Source organism: Mus musculus, chromosome 13 (genome assembly GCF_000001635.26).
Source record: "Mus musculus strain C57BL/6J chromosome 13, GRCm38.p6 C57BL/6J".
Lineage (NCBI taxonomy): Eukaryota > Metazoa > Chordata > Mammalia > Rodentia > Muridae > Mus > Mus musculus.
In genome coordinates, this window is record NC_000079.6 from 99,319,403 (window position 1) to 99,344,752 (window position 25,350).

The 25,350-nt window shown below is 46.0% G+C and overlaps 1 protein-coding gene across 1 annotated transcript; it reads right to left on the bottom strand.

Annotated features, from left to right (window-relative positions):
• Window positions 1-246: 246 nt before the first annotated feature.
• On the bottom strand, window positions 247-25,276 carry Ptcd2 (pentatricopeptide repeat domain 2). Its single transcript, NM_026873.2, has 10 exons — window positions 25,162-25,276; window positions 23,911-24,003; window positions 20,499-20,628; window positions 17,261-17,378; window positions 13,486-13,564; window positions 13,034-13,125; window positions 10,550-10,663; window positions 7,236-7,310; window positions 2,159-2,272; window positions 247-991 (listed from the first exon to the last, which is right to left on the bottom strand). Exons 1-10 carry the CDS (start codon window positions 25,265-25,267, stop codon window positions 767-769), a joined length of 1,146 nt encoding a protein of 381 aa, NP_081149.1. The 5' UTR covers window positions 25,268-25,276; the 3' UTR covers window positions 247-766.
• Window positions 25,277-25,350: the final 74 nt, after the last annotated feature.

Here is a 25,350-nt window from a genome sequence, read left to right on the forward strand (position 1 = left end):
GTAACTGCTAATAAAGTAACAACAACAGAGCACGCAAAGGAGACAGGCACAGCAGACACGGTGATACACAGGTCCAACTATTTATGAGGGTAAATAGAAAACTGAGCCTTCCGTGGGTTTTTAATTGGCATTTTTGGCTTGCCAGTGACAATGGCAATAATCATTTTAAACTTAGCATACTTACCAGTTCTGAAGGCTAAATTTTAGTTTTGTTTACACGCTAAGAAAAGAAACACAACCCGAGTCTGCACAGGAACCTTTTATTTCTTATTCTGGAGAAAGCTGAACTCTACTGAACCTTGAATGGAAATGTGAAGTCATCCAAGCACACCCAGGCAGCATCGCCTCACAGATGGAATAACGATGGCGGAGACGAGGAAGGCCTCCGCCACTTCCAAAGATGGGAGATGAGGGTTTCAGGTCTCCCCACCAACTTGCGAGTCACCTCTGCCGTGAAAGGTCAGTCAAGACCAAGAGAAATCCCGTCTGTGGGTACCTCCTGAGCTCCACTCTACTGGGCTGCATTAGCAGCTCTGAGTCTTACTCTGGAGCCTGTGAAACGAGGGCAGCTGCCTTTCTGTGGGGCTCCCTTGGCTCGAGCTAGCTCTTCCCATTTCTCTGGTAGCATGTCACCACTCGGGGGACTTAGGACTTAGGGAGACCAAGCGTCAGCACAGGGCCACTGAAGTAAGTAAGATGCCCGGCCCGGAGCAGCCAGTAATCCACTGTAGCAGCAGCTGCTCCAGACCAGGGAAATGGAAAGCAGTTACTCGGTCAGCAGGGACCGGCTGAGAGGCTGTAAGGTCCGGTGGCTGACTGCCCTCTTCTTTAACAGCAACAAGTTGGATCTCTTGTCCCGGGGGACGTGGCAGAGCAGAGCATCCAAAGAATGAACGGTGATTTGACCGTTCACGTGCAGCTTCCCATAGACCTCATCGAATCTGGCTATGAGTGCAGGGCTGTCCTTCAGTTTTTCCCTCACTTTGGCCAGCTGGAAAAGAGTAATCATTACATCACAGTGAGGTCTTCCTATCCTCTTAGAAGCAGAAACAGACATGTAGAAATGTACAGCATATATATAAGGATAAACACCAGGGCACATAGGCATGAGACTGACTATGAGAGAGAGCCATATCATTTTACCTTCGAGAGGCAACTCAAAACAGCACACGTTTTACAATGAGACATAAGCGGGGAGGTCAGAGGCCAACAGCATCCATAAAATACAGTAAGGGCGGTGGGTGGGGCAGGTTATACAGGGAGTAAGGGCGGTGGGTGGGGCAGGTTATACAGGGAGTAAGGGCAATAGGTGGGACAGGTTACACAGAGAGCAAGGGCAGTGAGTGGGGTAGGTTATACAGGGCTTCACGCAGTGCACAGAATGGTGCTTGGGATTCACCTAAAAGCCACAGGGATGGCGAGGGTGACTGTCTGATGGAGACTTCACAAGCTGCACAGAGAATAAGCCCAGAGAACAAACGGTGACTGGGACTGGGAGAAGCACAGGAGATGCGGAGGTGACTGCACATGGGGCACACTGTGGGGTGACAGTGAAGGACTCCCTCTAAGGAGCTGAAGGAAGGGGATCAATGTCACCCTCCTAACTTGGGTCTTAGCAACGTGACGATGGACACTGAGAGGGAGTGTTATGGGGAGGAGAGGGAGATCCAAAATTGGATGAACGATCCATAATTCTATTCTGGAGGTGAAACATTGGGGTGGACATGCCAAGGAGGCCACTGACAGGTCTATTATATGGACCAGAGCTCTCAACAGCAGCCTCAGGTCCATCACTAACCCTGCAAAAATGGGTCAGCTCAAAATCTGAATGGCTGATAGTGTGCTAGTCGCTTTCTTCAGTTTGCTTCTATTTCCTCCCACCAAAGGAAGCAAGGGTTACCTGAGAGCGAGGAGCAAGGGAAAGGTATGGATACTTGAGAGAAAACTGAAAAGGTGTGAAGTCATTATTCAGAGGAGGGAAGGGACCTATAGAATAGTACAGGGAGAGAGCAACATGGGAGGGACCTGAGAAGTCCAAAAGCCACGCAAGAGAGACTGCTGTGTCTGGCCTCTTGCTGCACAGGTGGTCTCGGGACCGGAACACCAGGTGAGCACGTGAGCTTGCACTCGGTGTCACCTGCAGCGTTGGCACACTTACCACTTCCTCTGAGAATGTGTGTCTTCTTACAAATTTCGATAAATTTGTGTCAAGAGAGTCCTCTAAGATCTTTAACAGGCTTTCCAACATATTTGACTGGATGTGGATCAAGATCTGAATAAAAACCAGAGAAGACTGAGCTGGCATTTCAATGCTGAGGTACGCCTGAGCTGACAGGCACCCCTTTTAAATACTATTCCCTAATTCGTTAGCATATACATGTTTTTTAAGTGCTTTGCATGTACACTCATCAGCCAAAATGTACTTTAATATAGATAATGACATCGCCATAGTGGGACTAGAGAGGAAGCTCATATCAGAGGTGCTTCATACACCAGTCTTGAGTTTGATTCCTGAATTCCACAAAAGAAAACACACACACACACACACACACACACACACACACACACACACAAGAAAACAAAATAAATACCCCAACTTTAAACCCTGGCTGATGTCTCAGTGAAGCCTACTTACACTGTACCCATTAAAGACCCTTCAAAACTAGGCACCAAGTTTTCAAAATGACATTGCTAACGAATTCCTATCAGCCCGACACACACAGCACATGGAAAAGCAAGGCTCATTTCACCTGTAATTATCAGTACTCACTAGGACAATGTGAGACACAGGAGAAAAGGTTTTAAAAATGAGAATAACTGAGAATTCATCAACCAATGTTAATCACTGTTTATAATTTGATGTTATCTTCAAAATGTATTTTCTGTAAAATTGGATCTTTCCTTTGTCAGCTACTAAATAATGTGTAACACAAGAAATAATTGGAAAAAAACATCATATTGAATGAATGCATAGCAATTAATCATGGAAATAAACCATGTTGTTTTATATGACTGATGTGTACATTAAAATAAAAACCTGGCAATTTCTTGGACTTGATGAAATTATTAAAGCAAAAGGAATAACCGCTTTTGAAGCCGGGGTCCTTGTGAGAGGCAGTGTTACCCTTCCACCCTACACTAGCCATTTTGTTTCCCCCTTCTTCAGTCTTGCCTGTGTGCTGGGATATTTGCATCTTTACTGTCGTAACAGAACCGATGCTTCAGAAGGGGGGAAGCTCATTCACTCCAAGTGCTGGAGGTGCAGGCCATGGAGCTAGCCTGAGCTCGGCTCGGGAAGGTGCTGGAGGTGCAGGCCATGGAGCTAGTCTGAGCTCGGCTCGGGAAGGTGCTGGAGGTGCAGGCCATGGAGCTAGCCTGAGCTCGGCTCGGGAAGGTGCTGGAGTGCAGGCCATGGAGCTAGCCTGAGCTCGGCTCGGGAAGGTGCTGGAGGTGCAGGCCATGGAGCTAGCCTGAGCTCGGCTCGGGAAGGTGCTGGAGTGCAGGCCATGGAGCTAGCCTGAGCTCGGCTCGGGAAGGTGCTGGAGGTGCAGGCCATGGAGCTAGCCTGAGCTCGGCTCGGGAAGGTGCTGGAGGTTCAGGCCATGGAGCTAGCCTGAGCTCGGCTCGGGAAGGTGCTGGAGGTGCAGGCCATGGAGCTAGCCTGAGCTCGGCTCGGGAAGGTGTTCAAGCCCGTATAGGGCAGATGGTGGGGCCTGGCAAGGCTTCCTCCCTCCTGAGAGCACACCCCTGTGACCTCGGTGCCACCCTCTAAATATCTCACACATGTATATAATGACTCTTGGCCACGTCGAGCCTTCCATTCCCTTCTCCCCTACCACTCCCTCTGGAACCCTGCCTCTTCCCAACACGCCTTTCTACAAGTATGTGGCTTATATAATATGTCACTGGCTACACTTCCTCAAGAGAAGAGCCTCTGCCTCTTCCAAACACCATTAACTGCCAACCGCTCCTCACATAAGGAGGGAGCCTCATGTAGGCGCTGCCTCTTAGAGGTCTCCTACCTCATTCCCACCACAGTAAGGGTCAAGCCTCCAATAAACAGACTCCTGAGAGACAGAAGCAAACCTCAAGCCAAGCAGCTCATCGGGGGAGGGCTATTTTGGTCCCCAAGAACTTCACGGTATTAAAGGCCTAACCTGTCTTAGCACACACACGAGTGCAGTGGGCAGGCTAGCCACTTGTCAGCACCTCTGCAAGGTAAACTGTCTTCCAAATGAGTCTCTAAAGTCGTGTGCCAGCTTTCTGGAGAGATGATAGATATCCAAATGCAATCACAGAGTGCCCCACCCTGGCCTCGCGGCTTTCAGATGTATCTGCAGTGGGAACTCATCTGTGATGTCAAGTGGCATTGCTCAGAAGGCCTGTGGTTCTCTTGAGACTGACAGGGGAGTGAACATGCGTGTGTCCCGATGAGATCATAGGCTAAATTAATGCAGGATGTGGCAAGTACCAGCTGGGAAAATAAGGAACCAGGCCCTCTGGGTCATAGAGGCAGCAGATGCAAGTCAGATATAAAATTCTGTTGGGGGTGGGTGGGTTATGTAAGTTCAAACTCTAATTCAGGGATTAGAAGCAACATATTGTAATATAACACACCCATTTTTAAAACAGACCAAACAAAAGAGAGCCCCCATCTGTATTTGCTGATACTGACTGCGCTCTCTCTGGACAGCCTTTTGTCAGGCTAACAAACTGTTTACAGATTCCAAGGAGGTGACAACCTTGGGAAAGCTGAGGCCAGTTTGTCATTCAAAAGAGCAAGCCAAGCCTCCCCAGTGAATGTCAGCTGTCTCTTCCTTATCAACCCAGGAGGATGGTGAAGCAGGTTTATAATGCAACATGAGGAACTCAGATTGGACATCTGGAGTTTCCAAGTGGGATTTCTTAAAGATTAAGAGCGTTTTAATAAAGCTTCCCGAGAGTAGAGAATTCCTTGACTGCATTCACACAGAGGATAGATGGAAGTTTACATCAATTCAAGTTCCTTATGTGTGGTCCTTAACCACACATGCCGATGCTACTCCCATGCTGCCGATGCTACTCCCACGCCGGCCGGCGGCTTTCCTCCACATCAGAGGGCAGATGCTGCTTTGCATGTGCAGACTCCAACCCAAGGCTTGACTTTTGTGATGGTTTGTGTATGCTCGGCCCAGGGAGTGGCACTATTAGGAGGTGTGGCCTTGTTGGAGTGGGTGTGTCATTGTGGGTGTGGGCTTTAAGACCCTCATCCTAGCTGCCTGGAAGCCAGTATTCTCCTAGCAGCCTTTAGATGAAGATGTAGAACTCTCAGCTCCTCCTGCACCATGCCTGCCTGGATGCTGCCATGTTCTTGCCTTGATGATAATGGACTGAACCTCTGAACCTGTAAGCCAGCGCTAGCTAAATGTTATCCTTTATAAGACTTGCCTTGGTCATGGTGTCTGTTTACAGCAGTAAAACCCTAACTAAGACATTTCTTCTCCCTCTCAGCAGGCTTAAGGTATATTCCTACCAAAACACTGTCTGACTGTGAAAAAGTTAATTACTATGTTTTTGTTAACAACTGCAAGAGACAGGTATGAACAGCAGCTGAAACCCACAGAATGGGCCACCTGTAGCGGATCATGCTAGTCAGTCCCATGATCTTTCCACGACTGCCAGATGTAGTGAGTGAGTCCCAGGCCCGGATGACAGACACAGCCTTCCTAGTTTCATAGTCTCACCTTTCTGGAGAAGTGAAAGACCCTGGGCTTTACAGTCTGCTGTCTACTTAACTGTGGGAACCTGGCGACACAGGTCAGAAGAGGACATCGGATCCCCCTAGAGCTGGAGCTACCCTGGGGGTACTAGGAGTCAAATGTGGAGCCCATGATAGAGCTACAAGTGTGCTTAATCAATGAGCCATCTCAAACTCTTCAAGTTCCAACTCTCAACATCTGCGGTCTCCTAAAGCAATCCAGGGGCTAGGCTGAAGAATACACTCTCAGACTAGAAACAAACAGGGAGGCTCCCGGGCGATCTGTGCCAGCTACAGCCATGCAGTGGGTGCCTGGAGACAGGCTGGCTGCGGAGCTGAAGTGGAGCCCCAGGAGCTGGAGAGAGTGAAGGAGGCCTCTGGGGTTCAGACTGAAACATGCCCTGCTGGCTGACCTCTGCAGGCACTGGGAATACACATGATGCACACAGAGAAGAAATAAAACAAGAAAAAGTCGGGAGCTTGCCTTACACAACTCCGCACAGCACACACGTACTCAACACTCAGGCAAGGATCAACTGGGCCGGCCGGCTGGAGGATGCACTCTCTGTAATGGCAAAGCAGTCCTCATTTCCAGTGGCTCAAAATGCCTTAGTTGATTCCCTGTTCTAAAACCAGGGATAGTGACAGTTTGCTCCCAGAGTTCTGGGAGAAAAATTGTCATTTCCTGCTCAAATGTTTCATGTCTTTGCTGGATGAGTACAGTCCCTAATAAGGCCCCACACAGGTGGCACAGAAGCCCAGATAAGCCACTGGGTAGATGTCCCTCATCAGGCTGATAGTGTGACAGGAATTAAATAGATAATGTCTCCTCCATGCCTACTGACTGCACAGCAAGCAAACTAGCATACCAGTCACAGGCGTGCCACGAGTTAGCTGTCACAGACGGGATGCAATTAGCACAGGCTTCATCCAGGGCCTGGGAAAGAACTGTGTAGGTCCAGCCATGCCTTCTTAATCTACAGCCTTCTCACATGTGTCTCACACGTTCAACGCGCGCACACACGCACGCACACACACACACGCACACACACACACACACACACACGCGCACACACACGCACACGCACACACGCACACACACACATACACACAAACACAGGCACACATACACACACACACGCACGCACACACACACACACGCACGCACACACACACACACAAACACAGGCACACGCACACACGCACACACACACATACACACAAACACAGGCACACATACACACAAACACACACACACACACAAACACAGGCACACACACACAAACACACATGCACTCACACACACACCCTTCATAAACTCCTGGAAGCCCTGTGGTGATGACTTCTGTCACAGGAGTGGTTCTTCCCAGAATGGAGCTTGGTAAACGACTATTGTTCTGACCAGAATGACGACACTGGGCAATCAGGTCACTGCACAGACAAAAACAGTAGGTATTTGACCACATCTCAACTCACCAACTATAAGGAAATCACTTACATTTAAGTTAATACACACTATGCTTTCTGGATTCACGATTTGAGAAAAAATGGACACAGCGTTTTTCAACTGGTTCTGGAAAGAAAAATGACAAAAAGTCATACTCCAAAGCATACACTGTCACTCTGTCCCCTGCAGGTCACCTAAGAAAGCAGGGGCTCCTACACACGGGCCTCATGGGTTTAAACTAACAATGGGAGTTTTGTAATAATCAAAATTAAACAAACACTATAGAGTTTTACCCAGCGACATGGCGCCCTATATTTTAGCAGTCTCTCTGAGCCTACGTTTTAAGATGGAGGCATTAAACTGGCATTCTCCCTTCTCCTACTGGAGCCAGCTCTGAAGAAAACAAAGCAAGCCTCATCATTGGTATAATGAGAACAGTGATGCTTCAAATCCCTGAAGAAGCGGCACACTGTCAGAACCCTTGGAGGTGGAGCTCAGCAAGGCTGAGGAAGACGCAGGCAGAGGACCTGCACGTTACAGAAAGGGACTCCACCAGTACAACCTAAACTCCATGACCTAAGTGCCTTCCCACAGTGACTGGGACTTTGCGACTTGTAAGGGGCAAATACGGATCCCTAAGGAGGCACAGATGGGAGGAGGAGCAGGTTCATGGCTAAGTTGTATTTGTGGGAGGCAGCAGAGAGGTAGCCACAGATCAGGAAAACAAGTGTGGGCATCACCAGCAGGACCACAGGTTACAGTGCGGAGTTGTTACACAAAGGAAAGGCTGCCTGTCTACACTAGGACTCCCGTGTTTCTGTCCCACGGATGTCACTTCCCTGCCAATGGTTTCTAAAAGATATTCAGTTTTGAGTGATGAGTAATCAAAAGAGAACCAGAGAAAGGACCGTGTAAAGAAAGAGTTTTGAAAGTAGAAGAGGGAAAAAGGACATAGCAAACAAACCGAGAGAATAATCAGTGGAGGGGACTCCAGGAAGAGGCTGTGCTCATGGAGACAGAGGACAAAATGAGGAACAAGAACAAGTTCACGTCTGTCAGCCGTAAAATGAAATTGGGCAGACTTCACAGCAGCGGGCAAGATGTGTAACAGAAGACCAGGGCTCAAAAATAAAACAAAAAACTCAAGGAAAGCAAGGGCCATCTCAAAATGCTAAGTCTGGCAAAACTGCAATAAAACAACTTAAGCCACCGAGAACTCAGGTTCTGTAGTTTGTTTGAAGAACTCCACATATAGACACGTTGCAGGCAAAGCAGAGAGAGCTGGGAGAACAGCACGCCATGGTAACTAACGGCAATAAAACAGCTGGTCCTACAGCTGGGACCACAGAACAGTGTGGGAGGAGAACTACTCACCTGGGAAGGAAGGAATCGCTACACAACGGCACAGAAGAGCACGATTTCAAAGGTCCATCTCTTCGCCTCTATTTCCTCCTTAAAGCCACTCTATTTCCTCCTTAAAGCCAATAAACTGGGCATATTTACAAGAAAAGCAAATACCAATAAAGGTATTGTAGCCACTAAAATTCCATGAAGGAGATGAAGAAAGAAAACACGTCAACTTCACCATCAGCAGCTGCTGTCACAGGAATTAGATTGAGAAAACTAAGTAACAACATGGCTTTGGAGTGGCCAGCAGAGAAGACATGGGACAGGGAAGACCTGCAACGGTGACCTGAGGCAAGCTGAGGCTGTGCTAAGCCTCGTTCAGAGCAGCATTTCCACCCAACTTGCCAAAATTCAAGGTAAAAGGTAAGGTGTACATGGTTTCTCAGGGCCTTTGAGTTAGTGAGGCAGAGTAGCTAGTAAGGACATACAGGGGACACAAGAGAGAGCCTCCCACCAAGTTGCCTCCCTGGCTGACACCCAGTTATCTACAATCTGAGCAAACCACCTACAGAAAAACACTGTACTCCGTCCAGAGAATCAGTACAAGGCACTGCCCTTCTTCCAGCACTTGTCTGTCTGCTTCATTCATAAATTCTAACTTCATCTTAAGAGTGACTAGTAGGGTAGTCATAGCAGTACAAACCAATGAAAACCACATGCCAGAAAATATTTTAAGTTATAAAAACGTAAGGCATCAAATAAAATTCCACTAAGCTCACGCATGTCATATGAATATAAGTATGTTAGGAAAGAATAATGTCCTATTACAAAGCCAAGTTGAAGTTCTGCAACACATAAGAGATACACATAAACCAAAAGGATTCAGAAAGACTTCAAACGGAATGACTGAAAGGTACCAGCGCACCAATGCAAACTCGACCAAAATGAACAGAGACAAAAGCAAAAGCGCTGACACTACCAGAGAAGGTTGAGGTTAGGGCAAAGCGGCAACTACGACCATGGAGAGTCCTGCACAGCACTCCACTCAGAGTCACGATGACAGGAGGCTCTATGTGAGCTCCCACAGGGATGGCTTTTGCTTCCTAAGAGCAAAGAGCTATGAAAAGACTGGGGACATGTGCCTCACACGGGACTTTGGTCCCTGTGCCTCAGCCCCCAGCAGAGTAGGAAGACATGAAACAACTTCCTTGGACAGACATGGATGCTGGTAAGCCAGAAGTGATCATGCCCAATTGGTGCCCAGTAGGAGTGTATCCTCATAAGCCTTCCCCAGCATTAAGGAAACAATCACCTTTGAGGTCCTAAGTTCCTATTCTAATTAGTCTTAAGTAAGAGCTCCTCAGCCTTACTGGCTAGGTAATAACTTAGTTTGGTTACAATTTTATATCATAAGCCTTCCATTTTCCACATAGCAAATGTGCTAATCTCAGAAGTGGGCTCTTTAAGACAGCAGGTGTCCCAGCACTGTGTCCCTCACTGAGACCAATCAGAGTTTCACTGTCTTTCTGGGCCTTGGTTGCTTCGTCTGTCAGTGAGGGGATGACGGGCTAAGGGAATGCTAAGGCTTCAACTAAGTAACAGCAGACGGAGCTATCTAACTAACAAGGCCTGACCCCGGAGTCCTTATTCATCTGCACTTTGGAGAGAACTAACTTAAAATGCCCTCTAGGAACCCTGCACAGAAGGCATGTGACGTCTTCACTGTAGCAAAGATATTCCCCTTGGACTGCAGCTTCCTTCTTTCATGCTCCAGAAGATGGTGGCCCACCATTCTAAAAAGAATGCATGCTGGGGTTCAGTTCCAAGTGAAAACGTTATTTACAGACACAGATATAGCTGAGAACTGCTGTGGCAAAGAAGCCACTGCTTTCATGATAGCACTTCCTTACAGTACAGTTAGGAGGGGAAAAAAAAAAAAGAAGAACAAGAACAAAAGAAAGCAATAATGTCCTACCCACTGCCAGTCCACTTATGTCTCTTCTGCCCCAAGGTCTTACCTTATTCAGAGCTAATGCCACTACAAAACAGTATGCTCTCCTGCAGATAATGTCTCCCTTAATTAGGGCTTCTTCTCTTAACGTAGTACAGATTTTAAGCGATTCCAGGGTATTCTGTGAGAAGATGAGAACTCTCAGTCAGTACCATGAGCCTTCAGGTGCCCTGATGACTGAGAGCATTCAGTATTTCAGCTCTTCTGTAATAATTTCCCAGAGCCTACCTGATGACACTTGAAAAATTACACTCTGAAGACATGACAGTGTGGACTAAGGAAAGACCACAGGCTTCAACCCTACACAAAGAACTTATGCAACTAAGGGACAGACACTCAGAGTGGGAGAAATTGTCTTCCCCAGGTAAGAGCACATTAACTGGCTCTCCGATACCAAATGGTCAGCATACAAGTAACACTACACAGGCTGACCAGGTTGTATTGAGGAATACACATGTACATACATACACATATATGTATGTGACAATTGGTGAAAAAAAGCTATGAATTTGAAAGGGGTATAGCAGAGAGCTTAGCGGGAGGAAAAGGAAGAAGAAATGATATAATTATATTATTATTTTTTAAAAGATGCATTTATTTTATGTATATGAGTACACAGTAGCTGTCTTCAGACACCAGAAGAGGGCATTAGATCCCATTACAGATGGTTGTGAGTCACCATGTGGTTGCTGGGAATTGAACTCAGAACCTCTGGAAGAGTAGTTAGTGCTATGAACCTCTGAGCCATCTCTCTATTATAATTTCAAAAAGAAAAAAAAAAAGCTATACAGAGGCTTTTTGCAAATAAACTAGGCTATCTGTATGGTAGCCGTTCAACTCTAATTTTTAGTGTTCAGCTTACTGCAGAGCAGTTACCACTCATAAACATCTAAGTTTCCTTGTTTAGCAGTGGGCTAGTTTCTAGGCATAAGCCCCACAACGCAGTTAGCCCAGTATTAATTAACTAGCACTATACTGCTCTGTAACATAGGGGACTTTCCTTTGGGGGGATTTCCAACTTGAAAATCTCTAGATAAGCCAACTATTTGAAAATATTAATACTAATCTAACATACGTTACAAAAGAATCCCATAAAAATAGAAGCATATTTATTTATATATATTCAAGGGGGTTGAAGAGCTGGCTCAGCAGTTAGGAGCACTTGTTGCTCTTACAGAGGATCTAGGTTGAGTTCCCAGCATACATATAGTGGCTCACAACTGTCTATAACTCCAGTTCCAGGGAATCTGATGCCCTCTTCTGACCTCCGCCAGCATCAGGCACACGGATGGTGCACATCCTTACATGCAGGTAAAATACCCACACACATAAAATAGATACATCTAAAAAAAGAACATCTTACTTTTAAATTGGAGAAAGTGATGTACCAACCACTCTCCAAGTGATGCACTCACAGTCTGTCAGTGATGCAAACCTAGCCCTGCCCTCTCAGTAAGGCTCCAATCAGCAGGACAGTATGTAAACCTAGCCCCACCCCTCAGTGATGCATCAACCAGCGGTGCACCTATCAGCAGGTCAGTGAGGTAAACCTAGCCCCAGGCTCAGGGACCCGGGCCACCACAGCGGTGGTTTTACAATGGCAGCTCCAGCTCCACTTCTGTGAGTCTGTGAGACTCAAGGCTCAATCCTCCAAACAAAGTCTGAATTGTATATGAGGCAGTTGCCAGGGGTGACGGGAAATCTCAGCAGCTCTGTTTCCCAACTTGTCTCCACTTAATGAAATAAGTTCCTCTTGGATACAACCCAGGAAGAACATCCTCTGGCTTCTTAAGCAGAACTGAATTCTCTGTAGTTCACACACCCAGGGAAGCCTGCCTGGGCAGGGTCCTACCTGGGAGTCACCGTTTGGAATGACCCATGGTAGTGCTGTATGACTGGGAAGGATGACCTCATCCTGAGGGCAGTAAACTAGCCTTCAGACCTATAGCTAAGAATGGCTTAAAGATTTACAAAGGCTTAGCAGAACAAATCGAGACTACGTGGTAGCAGGGCTTAGGAGATGGCTAAGTGGTTAAGAGCACTGACTGGTAGAGGATAGGGGTTAACTCCCAGCACTCACATCATGGTTCATAACCACCTGCAAGTTTAGTTTCGGAAGGTCAGATACCCTCTTCTGACTTCCACAGGCACCAGGCATGCATGCAGTGCACAGATAGGCACTTGTGTGAAACGCCCATACATAGAAAGAACACATGACGGCAATCACATGTAGAGCTCACCCCAGAAGGATGGGATGATTTCCAGAGGGGAGCAGGGCCTGATCTAGAATAGTCTAACCGAGCAGAGATTCTGGAGCCCAGCAGGGACTTGTCTCTTGTTTTCAAGATCTAATTTAAAATTGAAGTATTTGTGCCAGATGGAAAGTAGATTTTAAAGGAACCAGAGAAAGAAAGGGGGGAGGGGGAGAATAAATTCACTCTCAGATCCTCCTCAATGCCCAGCGCCCAGAGGGTTAGGGAAACGCTCTTACCAGTTTGTAGCAGATTGCAAAAGCGAGGATGTAGGTTTCTTTGCTGAACCTCACATCTTGGTTTTTCATTTCGATCAACACTTGAAGTGCACCTGCAATGAAGGAAAGAGCGGCCAGCAGTTAAAAGCACCTCCTGGCAGTGGCCAAAATTCTAATCAGTTCAGCACCACCTACCAGAGAGCAGATTTTAACATGATGAAAGCCCTTCCTCAAAGTCAAATAGCACGGAGCCAGATCAGGTAGGAAGAACGCACAGAAACTTGCTAAGGTTTCAGATAATCTGGGGTGGTTCTCGTCAGCCACCACACACAGAGAGATGTTTTCAAACTTCAGGAGTGAGGTCACACTGGGGCTCCTCAACAGGAATCTAAGGTCACCTCTAAGGCGCTTCCCACCCGAGCTGCTATTCCGGGGGAGTTTTTCCATAACCTCAGACTGTATGTAATACTTACGTTCATATTTGCCTTTGGTAAATAACATATCCATCAAAATATTGAATGACGTTGAATCTAGGAAGAAGCCTTGTAGATGCTAGAAGAGAAACAATACAGTGTGGTCAACAGTTAAAACTACTAAGGGACGTCACATGCTGTGTCTGTTTGAGACCAGGTCTCAGTAGGTAGCACTGGCTGCCCTGTAACTCATCATGCAGATCACTGGATGGCCTCAAACTCACAGAGAGCCACCGACCTCTGTGTCCCTTGCGCTGGAGTAAACGCATGGGCCACTTACTATGCAGGGCCTGTATCTTACTTACTTCTACATGTTTTACTCTGTAGCTTCCTGAATTCTCTAGTAGTCCGGTATATAGAGGAGTTTTTAGAGAAACCCTGTCTTGAAAAACAAAACAAAAAACAACAAAAAAAGTGTTTTTAAAGCTTAACTGCTGAGCACTGTTACAGCTTTGGGAATGGATGTCCTGGACAAGAAGCATGAAAACTGTTTTGTGAGTAATGAAGAATCAGGAAGGTAGCCGTGAGCCTGCACCGACTAGCAGTGTCACGGCAGAGCAGGTTTTAGACTGAAGACAAGAATGTCTCACAGGCCGGGCGTGATGGCGCACGCCTTTAATCCCAGCACTTGGGAGGCAGAGGCAGGCGGATTTCTGAGTTCGAGGCCAGCCTGGTCTACAGAGTGAGTTCCAGGACAGCTAGGGCTACACAGAGAAACCCTGTCTCGGGAAACCAAAAAAAAAAAAAAGAAAAGAAAAGAAAAGAAAAGAAAAGAAAAGAAAAGAAAAGAAAAAAGTCTGCTAAAACGGTAGTTCATAACATTGTTTTTAACTTTTATTTATCTTAATAACAAAACCACCTCTGTATTTATTATATTTGGTTTTAAAATCCACACATATCAGAATAGCTAAATTAAGTAACATTTATCACTTAACAAACTTAAGATTTCTTCTTGTCATAATTTTTAAAGAATAAATTATGTTGCCATTACCGCTGTTTCATAATAGTTCAATTCTCTTACATCACAGCATTTTACATGATATTCAAATGTTGTTTCCTGTATTTTTTTTTTTTTTTTTGAGGGCCTACTTTGGAAAACCTTCTGGGGTACCGCTTGACAGGAGTCTGACACTGGCCAAGGACAAGCAAATGGGCTTCAGGCAGGAATCTGACATTGGCCATGACTGGGATGTAAGTTCAGGCAGGAATCTGGCATTAGGGCATGATAAAGAAGTAAGTTTCAGCAAGAATTTAACTTCAGGCTGTAATAGGGAAGTAGGGTAAGGCAGGAATTTTAGTCTCAGGGTGCAACAAAAGAAGTAGGCTTCAGGCAAGATTTTGGCCTTGGACAAGGAAGTGGGCTCAAGTATTTGGTCTTTATGACAAGCCCTTTTAAACAACTGTCTTGGGAGTAATCTAGGACTTCGATTGCTGCTTTGTTAGTTCCTTATTCTACTGCTTGCCCAAAATACTTGCATGTAATTAAAATGGTATAGAAAGTGGATTGGAAAATTAAATTTGCCTTCAGTCTCAGAACGGACTGAAGTTACGCTACAATGCTGTCTAAATGCCCTTTTTCTTTTTAATCCTCACTCCCCTGCTGGAGAACCTGTTGAGTGGCGGAGGGGGCTTGGTCAGCCTACCACATAGACTCTTGATGCTGAGACTAAGGAAACGAAGTCTGCTATAAATGCTGGCTGGGTTGTAGTTTAGGAGAGCTTAGGTACAAGTCAGGCAGGCAGTGAACACAGAGCCAGAGGACTGTGAGAAATAAAGCCAGAGTCTCAGCCACCACGGGGGCAGTGGTGCACAATGACCGGAACACGGACAGGAGTAAGAGACACGGGATGGAGAAAGCACTGTCACAGAAGCAGGGTTGGCAAGGCCTCACTCTTCAGTTCACTCCTCTCTACAGCAGGCGCCTTCCTACACGTGGGGTTTCTGTATCCGAGGCTTAAAAAATTACCTGCATTTTGATTTTACTGTCATCATCATACCTTTGACTTATAATGAAGAAAATTTTAATTTTCTTTTAGTTGTAACATTAAAATATTTATTTAAAATGTTAAAAGAATACCAATTAAATGAAAAGTGAGATTTTAATAATTCTAACCCTAAAGACATAGTTTACTTTCCAGATTTTAATACACACATACTAGCATGTAATCATGGTGCACACATATGCCAGTATATGTAAAAGCCAGAGAACAACCTTAGACATCACTGTTTGGTTGTTTAGTTCACACATACCAGCATGTGATGTGTGCGTGTGGGTATGGGTGCACACATATGCCAGTACATGTGAAAGTCAGAGAACAACCTTAGACATCACTGTTTAGCTCACACATACCAGCATGTGATGTGTGCGTGTGGGTACGGGTGCCTGTGTACGTCAGTGCATGAGAAGGCCACCTTGGATATCATTGTTCAGGTGCCATGGCCGCTTTTGTCTCTCACTGGCTTGGAACACACAAGTAGGCTGGGCTGGTTGGCCAACGAACCCCAAGAATCCAGGCCTCCTCTTCCCTGGTGTTATGACTGTAAGTGCATACCGCCATGCTGTACTTTCTGAAACCGTGGGCTTGGGAGGCAAGCCCAGGCTCTGTTCAAGCGCTTCCCCCTGAGTATGCCCTATTCCTTTCTTTCTTTTTTAAAGTAGAGAACAGCAAGAGCAATCATTGAAACTTGCCTTAAACTACCTTTTCTCTACTTGCTAATACGTGATGCCCACCTTCCTAATGGATGGTGTTCTTAAAGAAGGGCAACTATAGTGTAAATTATCTGAGTCACCCCATTCAGAAGGCCGAGGCAGGAGGATTACAAATTAGAGAGCAGCCTGGGTTACTTGTGTCAGATAAAAAGCCTAGGGCACATTCCAACAGTACAGAATAGAGTAAGTTCAAAAGAGGAGTGAGTCACGCCAAGATTCACTCCGGAGTTCCTAAACACGCTAATCTGTACACGGTGGGCACTAGCCCAAGCTAGCAGTGTCTCCGGCCATGGATGAATTTATAATGTTTCTAATTCAGTCTTACCCTCTCTAAGGTAGAAATAATAATCACATCTGATGAGCAGCTGTTCTCCAAATAATGATAATAATAACTGTTATTGTTATTATTATTATTAGAAGCTACAAATGTTAATAAGATGTATCTATTTCTATTGTGTGCGTATGTGCGACTGCAGGTGCCATGGTGCATGCATGGAGGTCAGAGGACAACTGTGAGGACTAGATTCTCCCCTCCACATTTAGTGGGTTCCACAGATTGAACTCTGGTCCTCAGGCTTACTTGGGAAGTACTCGTATCCACTGAGTTATCCTTACGGTGTGCGGAATTACATTTTGATTTAGAGAAAGAAAAACAAAATATATAAAAGCATCTTAAGACTTGACCACTTATAAATACAGACTTTAGTAAAAAAAAAAAAATTAAAAAAAAAATGACGACAAGAGAGTGTACAGATGCAGGATAAGAAATCAATGGCTAGTCGTAACTCCCGAGACAGGACACATGTCCCAGGTAACCACACACATCCAAGGTAGCTATGTACTAGACCACCAGCTTCTGTACCCGGTAGGGCTATGCCTCCAAAGATGCCTGTAAACCTCCCTGTGAGCTAACTCTAAGGAAACACTTGAAACACAGAAAGCTTATTTATTCAGCCTGAAAGTCTTACCTAGGAAAAAGAATATGTAATGAAAGGATGTGTCTTCTAACAACTGAGAAGACCAGATCACCTGAGCAGGGGAAGGGACTGAGAAACAGTAAATAACCTTGTCTCTGACGAGCTCCACTGCAGAGTCCTCCAGGTCCAGCTCGTAGCACAGCCTCATGAAAACTGGTCCGAACTTGTATTCCCCCAAAGTGAAATTCTTGTTTTCTGCATGGTACCTGGTAATCAAGATTAGTCTATGAGCAAAAAGATGGGGTATGGCAAAAACAGACTCGGGATGAGTAGATCTCAGCTAGCAAGAGAAGCACCCAAGTCTGGGGTCCTCAGCACCACGGAAAAGCCAGGCTCCTGCATCTGCATCTCGGATACAGTCAGGATTCTCAGTGCTTACAGGACGGCCAGCAGAGCCAATCACTGAGCTCTGGGTTCAGTGACACCTAGTTGCAAAAGACAAGGGTTAGGGCGACTGAGGAAGATAGTTGACTGTGATCTCTAGCCATGTATATGCACCCTCACATGCCCACGTATACATACATGGACACGAACACACACACAAACACACACACACACACACACACACACACACACACACACACACACACGATATATATCACACATACCACACCCCCCCACAAGGACAGACACAGACCATAGTATGCACTCTACTAGATGCTGGGAGCACAATAAAGAACTCTCTGGTTGGGAGAAATAGGATTTGAATAAAATCAGGAATTGCAGAGTTTAATATACTGGGCATTGAAACAAAGTTTGGTTAGAGGCCAACTCTAACTCACTCTGCGAAATAACGAAGTAAAATACACACTGTGATTATCTCCTAGATTAAGCAACTACCTGCTGGGCCAGGAGCACAGGCAGCAGGGGCTCCTTAGAATGGGCCCCACCATGCATTTCTCCTTCTGCTGAAACAACAGAGGAAAGCTGGGGTGGCATTAGGGCTGGGGTGTAAGCAAGCATACACACAGTCAAATACAGTGGTGGTAGATACTGGCCCTGCTTCCTTATTCTACTTGAGAACTGAGTTACTAAGACAGAAGAGGACAGTGACTAAGGACTTTTGGCTCCTTCCGTGTGAAGGTTCAAACCCAGCCCTTCTGCTTATGGACTCTGTAAGAAAGCCAACCATTTGGAGCTTCATCCCTCATCTGTAGAGAGAGGAACTCGCATAGTTTTGTGAGAACTGGATAAGGTTGGCTCAGCACGTGACAACTGTTTCCTGTTAGCTATTATTTAACGTGAAATCTATAAATATTTCAGTAAATGAGGAACGTGTGCCAGATTAAAAACAGAAAGCAAAAGTTCCCCTGGTTTGATGTCCACGTTCAAAATGAAGTCAACAGCAGTAAATGGGAGGATCTAAAATCGCCTCATAAACTCAACAGCACTGGTGCAAGTTATGAGGAGATGAAGTTATTACCCCACTGTGGCTCAATAAAGATGAGCTTCTGTTTTAGCTCAGGCCCTCCCTTCCCGGTGCCAGCTGCAGGCCTCAGGAAGACAGTCAACAGGTTGGTTAGACCTTCCAACCTGCCCAGCTGCTCGCAAGAGTGGCAAAGAAAAGCAACTAGGTTGTGTCGTTGTGTCATGAGATCAGTGAAGGACTGTAGTCACACTTGGATGTGGCGGTGAATGTAAAAGCAGAAAGAACACTCAGAGTTTTTATCGTTGTGTTATTCTTACAGGTATTTGCAGGCTTTAGGGTAATAACATGTAAAATAAGGGAAAATAACCCGAGGCTCTCAAATGACAAAGCAAAACTAGAGTTGCTGGCATGATCTGCAGGCTTATTGGCAGTCTGCGTTATAGTTTGAATTTGGTTTGTTGTTCAATGTGGATGTCCTCAGACCAACTAAGAATATTGCTCTCAAAAAGGCTCAGGTATTTTTCATGTGCCCTCTCACGTCCTAGAGGAGTTACCACAAAAGACTGAGTCTGTTCCACTCAGCTTTATGGCCTCCTAGCTTGAGAAGTGATTTCTTTTTACCAGCACTGACCAGCACAATGTGAGACAGTCAAGAACCTTCAGGAGAGCTAAGTTGATGCCAGTGTCATGCCCTAGACTGTCCAAAACTGTGAATCAAAGATAATCTCCTTTCTCCATATGCAGATTGTCTCGGGTATTTCGTTAGAGTAATGAAAAACTAACTAATATACTCTTTGACCCAAAACAAAAACGAGAGTGCTTAAGTTTTCTAGAGTCATTCACCACATTAGTTATGCTGAAAAAAAAAACCTAGAAGTAACTTAGATGACTATAAACAGACCAGATGACTAAAATAGCTGCTATGTGGTGGAATACTCTAGTGCCACCACTAGAATTATGATTCCTTAACATATAAATAATAAGACTAACGGATGTTGTATTAATTCAGAGAATACTGTCTTTTCTACAACAGTAACCAGGACTGAAAGGAGCTCAGTGTGGTGACATGCTTGTAACGCAGCACTCAGGAAACTGTGCCTTTGTCAAGGCCAGCCTGGGCTACAGAGCAAAAGCCTGTTTTAAAAACCAACCAAATAAAAAACCACTTGAACCATCAACAAAATCATAAAGTATTTGCATAAAGACCTGTGAAAACCTCTAATTATTCAGAAGAGCTCCATCATTCAGATGAGACCTTCCATCATTCCCAGTCCCCCTCACACGTGCCTGCTGCCCAACCCCTCCAGCAGGGCCTCCCTTTCCCAACATCCAACTGTGGTGTGGCCAGACAAATCACTTAGCTAGGAGACACTGAGCTGTGTGTGGTGCTGCCCCAGGGCTCAGCAGTTTCCGTCTTTCTGTGGCCTTGTGCCGCTTACACTGTGCCAACAGTGAGTGAGGTACTAAAGGGGGAAGAGCGAGGCCACATGGAGAAGCACAGAAGCACTACAAATCTAAGGGACATCTCCCTGGACTGTCTAGTGCTCCCCTTCTGACAAAGGAATCTCTACTAATACCTAAAAAAAAGATGTCATAGGCAGAAGGCAGGAGGGAGGAGGGTGAGGACTCCACTGGTCCCAGGGAGAGAGGAAGCAACAGGCAGTATTCTAGCCAAGTAAAGAGGCTTCAAAAATACCTGTCTGTGTGACCGGTAGCTGGCAGAGAAGCGCTGGTGAATGCTGAGGAGCTAGGGGTTGGGTGACTGGAAGGACTGACCACTGTGTTGGTAGTCTATGAGGTCCTGTCCTATGTTTGGCCCCCGAGTAAAGAGCATCGTCCACAGTTGACGGCAGGTATTATGGTGGGATCTCTGGAAGTCACCTGTGTAGAGGTGACTGCTCTGGGAAGGGCAGGGTAAGAGGTGACGAAGCCCCAGGGTTCTCAGGAAGCGCCTCACCTATAAATGACGGCTTTCGCCAGCTGCACATCTTCCAGGGACTGGCACAGGTACAGCAGCGTTTTCAACTCTTCCTTCAAGATGAGTTTGTTCTGGGTCAACTTCTCTTCCAAGTTTCTGAAATAGATTTCTGGAGGAAAGCACAGGGGGGGTGGCGATCAGGATGGGTGGGATTGTGAGGAGGCTGACCTCGGGGAGAGGAAGCTGGCCAGAGGTCACTGCAAAGAGATACCGAGGGCATTTTGTGCCATGGCTTCTCTCTAGAGAAGTGTGTGCAGACGACAGTCTGTAAGGCACACCGTGTCATGGGAAATTCTGGGCCACCCCAGTCTCTGGAAAACACAAACTGAGGGGGTAGCAGTGCCTCTGGCACTATTTGGGTGATACTCAGGCACACTCAAGTTTGAACAAGTACTATTTCAGTCCTCACAAATCAAACTACAGATGACTCATGAGAAGGTAAAGTGTGGCCAGGCCCTGGAACGATCAGTGAGCAGGATAGGAAGAAGGGAAGGAGGGAAATGTAAATTCACGATGGAGTCAGCCCACCACACGGTCGTTAGCCCATGTGACTAGGACTATTTTGTGTCCTTGCATTGAGTCAGCTTCTCCTCTGCAATCCTCACGGCCTGTCTTTACGATGCTGCAAGAAAGTAACCATACCACTATATGGTGAGCAGAGAAAATCTTTAAAAAAGAGAAAGAAAACAAAAACAAAGACAAAATCCGCCACAAACAACAACAGCAACAGTTCTCTAAACACTAGCACTCTTAGCAACAGAATCATTTTCAGGTTACCACCGTCTATGATGTCTCTGCACTGACGGGCCTCTCTAGAGTGGTGGTTCTATGGGAGCACACAGCTTCAGGGCACACAGCTTCTGGGTACAACTTTCCTCAGTCCTGTTGTGAGGCACAATGCAGGAGCCTAGGGCAGGGCTGTTCTCGGTTCAGGAGTTGCCTAGGACTTGTTACAAGGCCCAGAGCTGTGAAAGGATGCTGTTGATGTACACTCGCAACGTAAGAACAAGAGCAATGTCTGTTCTCCGTGTCTGAGAAAATTCCTACATGGTTAGTGACCAAGGCACTGGGTCTTTCAGTCATTCTTCCCAGAACCAGGCGATGGTTTTGGAGATGCAAGGACCTGTGCAGACCTGGGTCATGCTACTTACATGCTCTGGGAAGACGCTTGTCTGTTCCTCATGAGACATCGTTCCTCATGCACACAGTCAGGACTACGATGCCTATGCCTCACGGGATTACATGAGAGTATGGACAGACAGCATCTGGCACAGGGCCTTCCGTACAGTCAGTGCTAGGAAGTAATGGCACTAGCAACCTCATTTCCATCCTGTCCCTGTATGAACTAAGCAATGCAATTTTGGGGATTTCTAAGCAATTTCTCATCTAGAAGATTTTAAAGTAATGATTTTGCATCCTGTACCTCTTACTCATTAACCCAGTGAATCTAAAACATTTTAAAAAATGTAAATTAGGACTTCAATAATTTGACTTTCAAGTATTTACCACATGATCACAGTCAAGAGCAATGTGTCTCTCGCACAAAGCTATCTCTCTTCCCTAAGGGTTTAAAGGCTACCCAGGAAGTCAGGTTACTTTGTAGAGATAGCACGTGAACAAAACCAAAGCAGTAAGAAGAGTCACATTTTGACATCTGTTGTGACTGTGAGCAGGACAGATAACGTTCCCTGAAGTGGAGGACTATCAGGGAATGTGGTGATGGAAAAGTCTGTACAAAGTATGGTACGTGACAGAGTGACACTGTAGGCTCCTAAAATAATAGAACGGTGGCAGGATTGTATAAGTACCAGTCTGATAGTGCCGTAGACGGGGCTGACTTTTAGACTGCATCTGGGAACAGGTCCACAGCTATCACAGATTCATGAAGACCATGGCAATTAGACATAACAGCAGGGAGTACTTCCTATGCAAACCTCAGATAGGCCCAAAATACCCAAGATCAAAAGGCAAGCCTGGGGCCTGGAGATGGCTGAGCTGTTGAGAGCACTTGTTACTGTTGTAGAGGGCACACAGTCAGGGTCTACATGGCAGCTAACCACTCTCTGGAACTCCAGAGGACTCAGTGCACTCTTTTGGCCTTAGCACTGCAAACACATAGTACATACATGCAAGCAAAACGCCCACAGACTGCCTCCTTGACTGCTAGGGCTTGACCCTGAAAAGCAGTGAGAAGGAACAGGACGGGAGGGATGGAGGCATGAAGTGTCAGTCAGTCTCTCAGTGGGATCTGGCTGGGAACTGGCGGTGGCAAGAGGAAGGAGTGTTGGGTGTGTATCAGAGGGTCACAAGGCAAGCTGCATAGGCAGGAACGTGAGAGAAAGGTTTAGAAGTGGAGGTAGGGAGATGATGGTAAGAGTGGGCAGGGTGTGATGTTCATATGTGAAACTGTCTTAGGTCAATAGTAACCAATGAGGTCTTTTAAAAACGAATCAACAAAAGCCAGAGGAAGTCTTAGATATGCTTATCAAGGAGTTTGAAGTCTTCAACCTGCAGGACAGAGGGAATGAACACAAGATTGCTAAGATATGACAGGGACTAAAGCCAAAGAACTGGTGTCCTCATGTTTTTAGTGCTTTTTACATGTTTTAAATATTTTGATTTTATGCAGGCATGCATGTCTGCACAAAGGTTTGTGCACATTTATGCCTGCAAAGACCAGAAGAGGGCAACGGAGGAGTTGAAGCTAGACCATTATAGGCAGTTCTAAGTCACCCAATGTGAGTGCTAGGAACCGAACTCAGGCTCTCTGGAATAGCAGCAAGCACTTTTAACTCCTTAAGTATCTCTCAAAAGTAGGAGGGAAAAAAAAAAACCAGTATAATGACCCTCATCTGGCAATCAGTCTTAACAGGTGCCAAGTTTGCTAATTTTGATTCTTCTGTGTAGCCTAAATACAGTGAGCTTTTCAAAGTAAATCCTAGATTCTAAAGTGTGAAAAATCCAAATGTACTACCACACCATGGTCTTACTGACCTACAAGTATATCACAGGTCTACGGTATACTTAATCAACATTTGAAAGCCTGGACTCTTGAACTATGTAGTCTATTCCAATCTGCTGCCTTTCCAAGTCTATCTCTATCGATCTCCCAATTGATGCTGATGATGGTCCTCAAATCATATTCTGAGCAGCAGAGATCTAGATGACTGGCCACAGGGCTAATATCACTATTTTCGTGGGGTTCCTAGGGGCAGGGCTAAAGGAAGAGCCATGGACTTGAAGTACCAGAGTCTGAGAGAAAGGGTTGATGAGGAAACTAATGGTCACTCTGTCTTTTTTCTCTCTATGAGATAGGTCTTGAAAGAGTGAATAGAGACAAAGGAGAAATATGAATGACAGACGATTAAAGAATTAATAAAACAGATATTACCTTTGGTGCCAGGTAGGTTATATGCAATAGCTATCTTCTTATGTTGAAATTCCTTTAACTTCACAATGTTATCTGTGAGTAGGTATCTTTTAGCTAAAAAGTAGAAAAAGAAAATAAAGTCATTTTGATTGCTCTCCCCCTCCCCCGCAGCAAATAAGAGCATGGTTGCCTCTAAAGGATCCATCCAGAGAGGTACAAATACTATATATCCCTGGTGAGAAGCAAACATCTCCAGTCAAGTATTGAATGCAAGTCTTACATTTGAAAGAGGTAGGGATTGATGGAGTGTGAAGACTGGTTGACAAGATGAGCTATGAAGAACAAATGGGCATTTGCTATCTAGTTGGGGGCTAGCAATGCAGACACCTACACACACACACACACACACTGCAGACACCTACACACACACACACACACACACACACACACACTTTTGCTTGGTTTATTTTGGGAGAAACATGAAATATTGGGAAAAGCTATATCATGACTTCCAGTTTTGAAACTTCGGCACTGAAGATAGCCTTTCAGATCTGGACTCAGTAACCCTAGATCAGAAATCACTGACCACAGATCAGCAAGTCTGGAATGTACCCTTCTGCATCGTTGGCTGTGCATGAGATAAAAACAGATGAACCGTGCACTGAGATCTGACACAGTAAGGTAGTAACAAAAATAGTTGTTTATGAAAAGGCAGTCCTGTGACGCTGTCAGATCTGGGTCTTTAGTTCAAATACAGCATCTGCCAGCTCCCTGTGACCTTGGGCGAGTGACAACCTTGTCTACTTCCTATTCTGTAAATGAAGAAGGGTACCTCTGTCACTGGATGCTATGTGTGTGTGTGCGCGCCCACATTATAATAATTTTATTATCAATAGCAGTCACGCCTTCAGAAAGGCGGTAAGGAATAATTTGGGGGATGAGGACGCCTGCCTCGAGTCTTTGAGAATGTAAGCAGCACAGCTTGGGTTCCCATCTCTTAAACTCCGCACCAAAACCTTGCAGAAAAGGACACCCGACGACTGAGGTATGTTCTCGAAGAGCAACTTGGACCTTTGCAAGTGCAGTCCCTAGCTGCCCTTTGCTTTCCAGGCACAGAGCAGAGGGGTTCACAGTCCGGAAGCAAACCGGGCTGCTCACGCGTGCAGCAAAAGGGAAAGGGCGCACGAGCCTCCTCCAAAAAGAGAGGCCGCGGTGGGCTCACGCTCCCTTCTCTTCCACCCTCCCTCCTTCCAGGCGTGCGGCCGCTCGTACCTCCGAGAGTGCAGCGGCAGCAGGCGGAGCCTGAGCCCGTCACCCCGGGATGCAGCGAAGGACGCGGCACCCGCAGGCGTTCCAGGGGCCGAAACACTGTAGCCATGTTGTTCCGGGCCGGGCTGCACCATCTGCGGGACCCGGGCAGGGGGGACCTCTGAGGTGGTAGGACCACTTCCGGCGGAGGCG